The sequence below is a fragment of the Citrus sinensis genome, chromosome 6, assembly GCF_022201045.2.
Source record: "Citrus sinensis cultivar Valencia sweet orange chromosome 6, DVS_A1.0, whole genome shotgun sequence".
NCBI classification, from domain to species: domain Eukaryota; kingdom Viridiplantae; phylum Streptophyta; class Magnoliopsida; order Sapindales; family Rutaceae; genus Citrus; species Citrus sinensis.
The window spans coordinates 19539530-19551252 of record NC_068561.1 but is presented as its reverse complement, the minus strand read 5'-3'; the positions used below and the strand labels follow the sequence as shown (position 1 = coordinate 19551252).

The 11723-nt window shown below is 33.8% G+C and overlaps 2 protein-coding genes across 5 annotated transcripts; both read right to left on the bottom strand.

Moving 5' to 3' along the window:
* Positions 1-473: 473 nt before the first annotated feature.
* On the bottom strand, positions 474-4468 carry LOC102620528 (gamma-tubulin complex component 3). The gene is made up of 3 exons (XM_006492776.3): positions 2122-4468; positions 1549-2004; positions 474-1442 (listed from the first exon to the last, which is right to left on the bottom strand). Exons 1-2 carry the CDS (start codon positions 4386-4388, stop codon positions 1710-1712), a joined length of 2562 nt encoding a protein of 853 aa, XP_006492839.1. The 5' UTR covers positions 4389-4468; the 3' UTR covers positions 474-1442; positions 1549-1709.
* Positions 4469-5316: 848 nt separating this feature from the next.
* On the bottom strand, positions 5317-8545 carry LOC102620793 (DNA-3-methyladenine glycosylase). Of its 4 annotated transcripts, none has more exons than XM_006492777.4 (6): positions 7825-8536; positions 7551-7622; positions 7296-7419; positions 6709-6779; positions 5836-5893; positions 5317-5734 (listed from the first exon to the last, which is right to left on the bottom strand). In XM_006492777.4, exons 1-6 carry the CDS (start codon positions 8143-8145, stop codon positions 5571-5573), a joined length of 810 nt encoding a protein of 269 aa, XP_006492840.1. In that variant the 5' UTR covers positions 8146-8536; the 3' UTR covers positions 5317-5570. The 4 variants fall into 4 exon arrangements, with proteins under 4 accessions (XP_006492840.1, XP_024949058.1, XP_015380865.1 ...); XM_025093290.2 differs by having other exon boundaries at positions 5561-5772; positions 5836-5934; positions 7825-8545; XM_015525379.3 differs by having other exon boundaries at positions 5591-5734; positions 5836-5934; positions 7825-8543.
* Between the last annotated feature and the right edge of the window lie 3178 nt (positions 8546-11723).

Genomic DNA, 11723 nt, shown 5'->3' with positions numbered 1-11723 from the left:
TTAGTAAATTATAACTAATTTTCCAACTTATTGTAAATACTTGTAAATCTTAACTTTTATTTTATTTTTTTACAAATAAAAATATACTTATAAAATTAAGATACAAAATTTATTTCAAACTTAAAATGATGACCATAACGACAATAACAATGAGCATTATGAGAAAAGTCTTTCTTTTTTCTTTTTTTAATTAAGTCTAAACATTAAAGTGATACCTATCTTTCTCAAAAAGAAAACAAAAAGGTGTAATTAAACTATAGGGAGCGAGCTCCATTTGTGAATTTAGGCAACAGCAAAAGGGTGCACTTTTTGTCTATGATTTCTTTGGAATTAACAGATTTTTTTTTTTTTTTGTATATCTTCAAGAAAATTATATACAAAAATATATTGCCTATATTCATAAAATTCAACAAAATGAATTAACAGTGTAAATTTAATCTTAAAAGGAATCAAATATAGTGTTACCAACTTGATCGGTGAAAGTGCAATAAATCTTTTTATGAAAATTATGAAAATTTACAATTTATATATACAAGCATGAAAGTGAAAAATGTGACCCTCAAAAGACTGATTGTGTTATCCTAATGTTTCCTTCTTTTGCTTAGTGGCATTTTGTGTGCTTTGCTTTTGGGGCCATTATACTCTTCTTGCAAAATACAGAATCCAATGCCTCATCCAAGCACAAGTCAAAACTTTAGAGGGGTGCAAATCTTGATGCCGAATCCACATTGCCATGCATATTCATCAAGAACTAAACTCGAGTACTGATTAGCCATGGATCAAGCCACCCAAGCTGCAGCTTCTTGAACCTTGCTGCCATTTGTTTAATCCCAATAAGCAAGTATACACTCAAGGGTTTACACAGAATCATCTCAAGGGTTTTTCCAATTCCACACTAATAAGTATCTGTAATTCAAATACTAAGGTCTGCAGCTGAGGGTGAGCCAAAATCACCACAAATCCTCAAACGATCCATCCGAAAACCTCAAAAACTTTTGACTTGAGCATTGATTCAACAGTATATGCTAACGATTCTGCAGCAGCTTTTACAATCATGCATTCATACTTGTAAAAAGGACTAAATGTCATCTACAATTCCCTGCATCTAAACACTTAACAGTGCAAATCACATTGCAACAAGCTGTATCAGGAATACAATAATAAAAGCAGCTTACACTTTTCTTCTGTTAAGGGGCAATAGAAAGGAAAAAATCATAGCACACACTAATTATCAGTTAACCAACCTGGAATTCTATTATAGATATACAAGCTTTCAATAAATAATTTGCAATAGACAATAAACACAAGAAACACCAATGCATTAGCCTATCATATTCAAACGTGTACACAACTACATCTAACACTCTGCTTTAGTGATACAATGGTACCTTCCAATCAACTGAAAATCTTCACACCAGTCATCAGAAAACAGGAAACACCATCTGCAAAATTTAGAGATAGATGTCAGATGCAAGAAAAGAAAGATATATGGAAGGACTAATAGGATTCCATGGGCACAGAAAAAAGGAGCAAAGTTTTACCATGTACCTAATGTCAAGCAATAGAAAAACGAACAGGTTGGTCTAGATGTCAGCAAGGCACCACATGATTGTTCACTTGCACAGTGGCAATCAATTAGCAAGTCAACACTTTGTCATACATTGAGGTGTTAAAAAAGATCCTTGAACTCTAATGTATTGACAGCTTTACTACACACTGGGACGCAACCGAGTGTAAAATTCAGTAAAGTCAAGCCGGAATAGGAGAAATTTTAAGTCGACATGTTGCTGCACAGGCAACTGAGCTAAGAAAACCTCAAGCAATGACGTGTATTCATTTGCTGTTGCATCCAGCTCTTGTTCCATATTTCGAAGAAATTCACCCGCACGTTGTGTTAGAGCTTTCCTGCCATCACTGAGCCATGAACCAGGTTTTGTGTGCATATCATTCGTTTGTCTCGATGATTTTTTCTTGTCTCGTGAGGATAAAGATGATTCCATGGTTCTGCATTAGATTAAAAGCAAAAGTGAAAAAACATGTTAGAAATCAATTGCTCCTGCATGATCATAAATACTTGTCAACAAACATAGATTACAGGTTATATAATTTCAAGATGGCTACCTAGCTTGCAACTCACGAATTCCTTCATATAACCTATCTGCATGACTTCTGAATCGCAATATGAGGTCAAACAAGACAAAGAGAGACTTGAAAAGCGATTGTGATCGTTCACCAAGGAGAGACTTCTCAAATATAGAGTGGAGGTACTTCTCATGTGCTGCAAGTAGATCGTCTAGATCTTTGGCTGCTTCCATTTCATTTGAGAAATTAGACCAAGACACCTCCAAGACCTCAAACATAATATAATATTGCAGATTTGTGACAAAATGATTCATCTCATCCCAAAGAACCTGGCAACGCCTCAGTGTTGAAAGCAACTGCAGCTTAACTGCATGCTGCAGCTTAGTGAATGAATTAGAAGTGATGCAGTTTGGTTTCATTGCCTTCCAAGCACCAATAAGTGCATGCTCCACCCGTCTGAGCTTCCATAGAAAGTTAAAGATCTTCAAATATCTTGCCATAACAGACTCGGTGAACAATGTATCCAATGGTACCCTAGCATCATATTCCAATGAGAATACATCCCAACCCCTATCCCCAGTGCCATGTGGCATCAGCTTAACCCTCAACCTATCCAATATATCAGGATCATCATACTGAGCATTAGATGACCGAATTGCACTTTCCAGCAATCCAGCAAGCTTGAAAGAGCTGATAGTATTAGCAGGCTCAGAAAGTTCTGGACCCACAATATCCATTAGATACTGAACAAAATCACCTTGCCCAAGCAGTAAATATCGCTTGATTGCAAGACAATGTTCTCTGAACTTATATCTCTTATAAATAACATCCAACAGATGTTTATCAATTCTTTTTGCTGCTTCAATGACCAGAGTCTCAAGTGCATCAGTTTCTCCATATCCAAGACTGCCTCTCCTAGTAGAAGTACCAGCTGCAGTCGCAGCCTCTGTGGCAGCATCAGCCCAGCCACGATCATCACAACAAACACGAAGGAAATTGATTGATTTTCCAGTCCTTAAAATGCGCTGAGCAAGAGATTGTGAAATGAAAGAAGGAAGCATCCCCGAATGCAGCCGGTAACCTTCCCTCCAAAGTGACTCAGCTTTCACAGGGTGACCCACAACAAAGAATTCTGCAAATATATCCTCCAACTCCCCCTCCAAAACCCAGCTTCTCACCATTTCAAAAAGTGGAGAACACACTCGCCTGAGCAAACGTTTCATAAACTCATGCACAAGCAAATCACCATGTTGGGCATGCAAATGAATAGCTCCAGCCATCGCTCCACCCCTCAAAACCCTACATTTATCAACCAAAACAGCCATTAACCTCATTTTCACCATTGGCTCCGCAAACCAAACTGACAATCTCCTCAATGATAAATAATTCCCCGAGCCAGCGCTCTCTGAAACCAAAGGAATAGGATTCATGGCTTGAGCTTCAAGTACAGCCAACAACTTATAATACTCCAATAATTCATCCTGCAATGCAGCACAAAATGCTTGCCCTACAGTCCCCACATCTTCAGCTGGAAACCGATCCATACTCTCCGAAATATATCCCCTAACCTTCCTAAACAGCCAACCCAATTCACAAAGCTTCCTAACCATAACACGTGTGGCCCTAGGCACCTTAACTAAATCCGATAAACAATACCCATCAACCATAGTATTAAATTTCACATACTTCCCATCAATCCCTTGACAACAATACAACACATCTCTCACTAAAACCTCTTCACTCACCTCATTCTCTTCCTTAAGCAAATTCACAAACTCCCTAAATGCAACATCACGCAAATTCTCTGGATCCTTATTAACCAACAAAACCCCATTTTTTCTCCAACCCAGTTGTTTATCTTCCTTCCCATTCAAAACCCTCGAATCATTTTTCGATTCCAATTCGTGAACACCCAGATTGGGCAACAAAGTAGACGAATTTACAACATTCTTCGCACTTTTTCGATCTTCAGATATAATTTTGAGCAGATAAATAACTGCCCACTTGTTATTAACACTGCCGGGGCCCGTTTTGGAGGAAAATTTAGCAAAAAGATCAGCGAAAGAGAGGGCGTCGGAGGATTTACCGTGGGTGGCGAGACGGCGCTTGACGGACTCAGCGATGGCGGCGGCATCAGGGGCAATTGAGGGAGTTAATCGGCTGGATAAAATGCGGAGAGCGTAACGAAAAGAGTTTTCAAAATTAGGGTTTTGAGGGTTTTGCTGGGATTGTGGGGATTGTGAGAGCAGGCGATGAACGAGTTCTTTGACTAGATCTATGAGCTTGTTCTGTTCCTCTTCGTCCATTTCTCTGTGAAGTGAGAGCGAGTAACGAGGGTTTTGGAAAGTGTTGTATTTTTGTCAAAAAGTTTTTTGATTTTTAATGGGCGCGGAAATTTGAATATATATATATTTTTGAAAATTGGGTTTTTTTTTTGCATTGATTTTTAAAATATAATTAGGTAAAAAAAATATGTATAGATCAATTTAGAATTGTGTACACAAGGGTGTGTTTTATTTGAGGTATAAAAGAGATTAGATTATTTTTATAAATTTTAACCTAATTGGTGCAAAGATAATGAGCTAATAGTTTACCTTGAATAAAGATAAGTTTTCCTAAAAGTAAATATGTGGAACATGTGATCAAAACTTTATAAAGTAAGGATACATAATTTAATCAATGGGCATGCACCCAGGGCGTATGGGTTCAAGTCTAGCGCTAGCACAGTATTGGGATTCGACTCTCCAGTATAATAAGAGTTTATTTTTTTTTTTTATATTGGAGTAGAATCGATCTCCCTCTAGTATTAACAGTGAGAGTAGATCTCCCTTAAACTTTAAGTGATTATTGATTTTTGGACTGTGCTGTAATAATATTACTCAGGAGAGTTCCAACTGATTTCTGATTGTAAATATCAGTAGAACTCTGAGTGTAATATATTAGTGTATAAAAAAAAAGATACATAATTTAAGTCGCAAATGATGAGACACATGAGCTCTGCTGTAATAAACTCAATATGGGATAGTTCTAATAAATTTCTAATTGTAAATATAATGGTAATGGATTATAATATAAATAAAATGAAGAAATATAGGCTTGTTATATTTAGGACTTCTACACAAGTGAGATTAATGTGCCAATTTATGGATGCTTTGAAGTCGAAAGTTAAAAAATTGAAACTTGATAAATTATATGTCAATGTCTTGCAAATTACGAGAAGCAAAGAGTAATAAATTAAGCTCAAATATTCTGTCTTTTTTTCATTTTGAAAATGCCATTTGAACGGCAGGAAGCCAAAAACGACAGTAGTATAGCAGGAAGAGTATTGTTGTTTTATTTACTACAGTAATAAAAAGTGTTCAAAACAGCAGTGCACTTTTCATTTTACAATTTTCTGATAAGCAGGAAACAGGCTGTTCATGTTAGTTCTTCAATTCTAACTTCCACCGTTTCCACGTACACGTGCTTGCTGCGAAGAATATATAAAATCATTGAGGCATCAATGTGTTTTTAGGAGCACTTATCCAGGGGGTACCGGCAATGGCAAATCTCCACAAGGCATTAACATGCTCAGGCAAAGCATATTCAATGCCTACTCGTGGACCAATCAATATCTTCTCAGGCTTGGGACCATCTAAGATTTCTAAACCACCTGCACCGCGTCCGTGTATGTCCATCATAATTGCATAACTGTCATTCGGGCATTAGAGTAACAGAACAATGTCGGCAATTAGGCATGACAGTTCAACTCACCAGGCATGTAAAGAGGGTGGTTTGACCATTCTGTTGAAATTCCCAGTGCTTGACCAACCTGGTAAGGAAAGTATACCAGCCAAGTTTGAGTGAATTCCCCTAATTCATCAACTGACAAATCAAATCTCTACTAATTCACCCTTAGTAAGTTTAGAAAATAATTCAAATAGCAGAAACAGTTAAGTGGGGAAAAAGATCTTATATGGAAGGCAAGTCCAAATAACGCTTTATGCACAAGCCTAACAATACAAGTTGCATCTCTAAATTTATGAGCACATTTGGAGCCTCCAAACCCACCTTCACAATCACCAAATAATAATACAATCAAAGCTTAAAATTTGCAACTTCTCAGCCAATTTGTAGATATTAGATGAATCGACACATGCTAGAATGAATACAATATTTTAAAATACAAATTAGTTACACACATTTGTGTGCCATCTTCCTTCTATTTCTCAGCAATGAATTCTAATTTTGAAAGCAAGAATCTTTCTTGTTCTTTTCTGGTTGCTACTATATCTCCCAATCCTCATGTTATCAAATGTAATATCCCACTTTCATTATTCAGAGTTGAAGCAATGGGATAAAACATACATCATTAAGAAAAATCTAAGTGATGATCAGTGCTCCAACAGCATTAAGAAAATCTAAGTCACAAATGAGAATGGAGCTACAAATGTAAATATACATTCCAGACAATCCCTAAATACAGGTCCTCACAGATGCCAAAAGAAGTCAAATTTAACAGCGCAACTGGGTTTCTTAATTCTGACCGACAGACATTGTTGGCATTTAATTGTGCAAACCAGGAAAGCATTAAGAGTAAAAAAAATATGGTACAAGATGAAAATGGCAAAAGAAATTTACACCGACCTTTCCTGGTCCAGTGAGAAGAACAGGTTTCTCAGTTAATTGTGCACGACGCTGCTGAATGGTCTTCAGCCCTGCAATTGTTTCACCGCAAGTTAAGAAATCATATGGCTGCTTTCTCCACCAAAACATCAGTAGCATAAAGAAATGATAATTCTCATAATATTTACTTTCAAGACCATCTCTAAGTCAATAAAAAATTAACTTTCATGTTAACTTGGCTGGTAAGTTCTTCTTTCTGATTCCTGCCCCATGTTTTTGACAAGTTGTCATGCGTCTTATATTGAGTATTTGAGTCAGTTCAAAGGTGTCAAGTTCTCGTACAAATTCAAAGAACTCACAGGATAAATGGATATGATAATTAAGTACATATAGTGGTCAAAATCCATTGGATAGAAGATCAGCTCCTGATTTTAATTTTCTCAAAAAGGATGCAGGTAAATAGTGAGCTCATTACTTGCAATTCGAAATAAAAGACTCACTAGCCTAACTAGAAACTAAAAATTAGATATGTCCGGCAAACAGATTACATTAGAGGTGCAGATCAGAAGAATTAAAATAGCTATGCATGTATTGATTTGGAAAATTACCACTGACAGGAGCACAAGATCGTATTAGAACTGCAGCCCCAACTCCTTCCTTGTCAGCTACAACATTAAGCATTGTATGGAGACCATAGCATAGATAGACATACGCAAGCCCTCCGGGTCCAAACTACAAACCAAGGAAAGGAACAATACTGCTTTATCAACTAGCAATTAAAAGTAATACAAGATAAGTAAATTCCAAACTTCCATTCATTTACGAAAGTAAAAGCAAGTATTATTTAAATAATAGTTACTTACAACCGGGGCTGTTCTTGCTGTAATTCCAAATCTACCATGGCATGCTGAATCATTCGGTCTGTAAGCTTCTACCTATCATAATTCATAGAACACTAGTTGTCAAATATAAATAGATAAATTGACCAGTAAACAGCTACACATTAGCATCCAAGTAAAAAAGGGTGCTTAATTAAATAGAATCACACGAGTTACAAACAAACCTTCACGAAAAATTTCTAATTTATTTTGGCATTTACCAAATTAAAGAATCTAAAAGGATGGGTTGTCTTATTACCTCAGTAATTTGAAGAACAACATCATCTCTCCTAAGAAACTTGCCAAGCAAACGAGGGGCAAGATCAAGAGCATCGATTTGAAAGAAGTGATGAGGCAGGATTGTCATATTCTCAAATGATGGGCCTGCAGAGATGGGGACTGATGGAGCAATTTTGGGTTTAGGGGAGGATTTGGACTTGATCTTGACGGTCACTGATTTGGGGCGGTGACCCGTCCGAATTATGGAGTCGTCATTGGTGGACTCGGTAGTTTTCGAAATGGGTTTCTTGGTTTTGGTGATTGCGACTCCGACTCGTTTGAATCGTTGAGTTTGCTTCATCCAGGCTCTGTTTTTGGTTGATCAACTCCTGCCTTTGCCGCTTCGGTCTTTGACAAACAGGAATGAAAGGCTTGTCGACTGACCCTCTTGGGGATTTGGGTTTTGGCGGGTACTTTATCAATGAAACATCATGGGCTTTTATTGAAAATTAAAGAATAAAAATTAGTATGAGTCATAATCTGAATGTATAGTGAAAAGAATTATACCAATCATATAGAATTGGAAACTGGAAACTTCTTGTCACTTTAAATCCAGTTATAAGAAATACGTAGGTTAAGTCTTTGAAAGCACAAAATCGAAGATGATAATAATGGGTAAGAAAGAAGGTTTATGATTTAGCAAGAAACGATATTAAAGATTGAAAGAAAGAGAATTTTTAAAATATGTTACTCTAGTGAGAGAAAGTTACTAGTAATAAAATTTTGGAAGAAAAAGTGGAAGTCAGCGTAGTTAAGTGATTATTGAGAATTTTTAAATTAAAATAATATTTTGAAATAATAACTGTTTTATTTTTTTAAAAATAACTATAAAGATGAAATTATTGGGTTCAAATAGCTGGGTTTTACAAATTGATATAGAAAATTTTTTCTTTAAAATTGGTTACCATCTAGGAGAGAAACTTGATTCGATAATAACTAGAAAAAGAAATTTGTGTAGAATTGTTTCACTACCTCAACAACATATGAGATGGTGAGACAGTTCACAAGAGTTCTGCCATGTGACAGAGTAGTGAAGTCTAATGCGGAACCATCAGTGACACCACATTTTATCCCATTTAAGTTTATTTTAAATAAATTAATGGATTCTATATTATGATCTAATGACCCACTATTCTGCCACATGATAAAATTTTAATAAACTGTCTGATCTCTTTAGCGTGACGAGGCAGTGGGACAATCCCCTTAAGTTTTTCTCACTATCTAGACATATAATACATTTTGAAGTCTAGGAAATACTTTTGAATAAGTTTTTCTCAATCTCTCTTTACAACCTTTTTCATATATCACAACATAATAGACAATGTATATAACCTACTTCATCATAATATTTTTGGCTCACTGCCTTTATTAATTATATTATTTTGCATGAGATATTACCTTAAACGGTATATTGTAATGATTTTTTCGTTTACCAGCACAATTTTTACTTTTAATGAATGACTATAATATCTAACTCTCCACTTCCGACCAATCTGGTACTACTGTAGACAACTGTGGCTTAAAAACTAGCTATAGCTACAGAATATTTGTAAATAATTATAAAGCTTTTACGCTAAATAGAATTTATCTCATAATTATTTAATAAAAACTTATAATATCTTTATTAGTATCGTACAAAAAATTACTTGTACGTCATATTTTATCATATATGATATACTTTTATATCACAGCAATAGATTTCCATCACAATAATTATGACTTATAAGTTACATCACCTAAATACCAAATAAAAAGAATAATATTCTGTTAATATTTTTTAATTTCAATTGTGAGCATGTCGATTTCATCTCGTTTAAACTAATTTTTTATTTCATGTTTGTACGAAAGTGGGTATTAACATTTTTGCGAAATTGTTTGACAGTTTGGACTAAATTAATATATCCTTTAAAAATTTCTCTATGATGATGTATGTATTTTTACGGCATTAATAATGGAATTATTGCGGAGTATTAGATTTAAGTATTTTAATCTCAATCATTCATTTAATATAATGAATAATTAAAAGATAGCAGGTAACTTATAATTGCTGATAAATATTAGTTTTTTTATTTTAAATTAATGTTAACTTTGCAGCATATTTAAAGTGCTATATTAGTCTATATCATACATGGCACCTTAAGATGCTGATTTTATTATAAGTGTGCAAGTCGTTCCAAAAGAGGTCAATGACTATATACTTGCTTCCAAAGTGGAATACCAAAAGTAGATTCATTTCAATTTTGCAAAATCTCATATATTAGAAGAGACCAAAAACTTAAAAATTAAGAAAATAAATGAATAATCCATATAAAATCTTTAAATCGAATATAAAGTTTGGTTGAAGGAGAAGGAAAAACAAAATGAAAGTAACAAGATACATATTTTGTCTAATTGATAAAGTTCATTGTTCTCATAATTTGATGCCGGCTTTAATTAATGATTAATAGATGTTAGGCTTTAATTACTGTGGTGGCATGGATAGTTGCAAGAGGACAAAGGATTTATTTTTAAGGTTTTGTTATTAAATATGAGTTTTAGGCAAAAAGAAAATTAAAAAGTGTTAGATTATTAAAAATTAAACTTTGCGTTTATAATGTCCTGCAACTTTAATGTAAAATGTAATAAAAAAAATAATGATATTTTTGAATAGGCAATTGTAACTTTCTTTTACAAAATATTATGAAAGACAATTGGTAACACACACACACATATTAAATACTTCTATCTACCCTTACCTATTGATAAATATTGTATAAAACTAAAATTTACAAGAATTCACTATAAAATCGATTAGAATAACAAAAATAGTTTAGATTCTTTGGCACTAAAGTGTTATAGAATGAGCAATACTTCTCAAGAAAACTTTTTTTTTTTAAGGCTAAATGAAAATAACACATTTCATTAATATTGTTTTCATGCGGGTGAAGCAGTGAAGATGCAAAATCCTAAAATAAGAGTTGTAAACTTGTTTAATTATATAATTCAAACTATAAATTTATAATAATAGCCTAAAAATTCACATAGATCAATTTTATATTTTATCAATACAAATAAGAAACTAAAATTTTAACATTAAAACAAAATGCATAGGTATAATAATCTTAAACAAAATATTTCTATTGTAGGCAAATCATCATCACTGATATCAATGCCTTACTCCATCTTGTAATTAATATGCAAGTATTATCAACAATATTAATAAGTAAATTTTGTACAACTATTGTTAACAATTAATTAAACAAATAAAAACCTAACTTTAGTAAACAATCATTAGATTCAAGTCAAACAAAATATCAAAGCAAACATACATAAGTATTCCAATTAGAGATTTTAAAATGCGGGAAAGTTCGAATTTAAAAGTTTTCCCATGTTTTCCATACTTTAAAATCTTGGACCAAATTGAGACTTTGTGTGTGTGTGTGTGAGCGCGCATTGAGATATGTTAAGTTTACGTGTTAAGAACTTTAACTTATATATATTTATAATTAAAATTTTTAATGTAATTTTTTTATTAGATTAAAATATAAATAATTAAAATAAAGAATGTGGGTTGGTGGATACCTATGTTGGTATCCGATGGATTTTTTTTCAACACTAAACCTATCCACAATCTGTAATATATTTAAATTTGAAATACTAAATCTGCCTATAACCTACAAAATTACCTATAACGAGCAGATTTGTCTTGTTCCAAATTCTTTAACAAGCTATTTACTGATATTTTCAATTGAGCTTGACTACCATGTGTCATTTTTTTAGTCGTTTGATATTCTTTTACTTTAATCTAACAGTCTCTCCACTACAAGACAAATTAAGGGTTATGTTATCCACGAGACAACTTAGTCTGGCCCTATTAGAAAGAGTTCTGCTATTTATCCC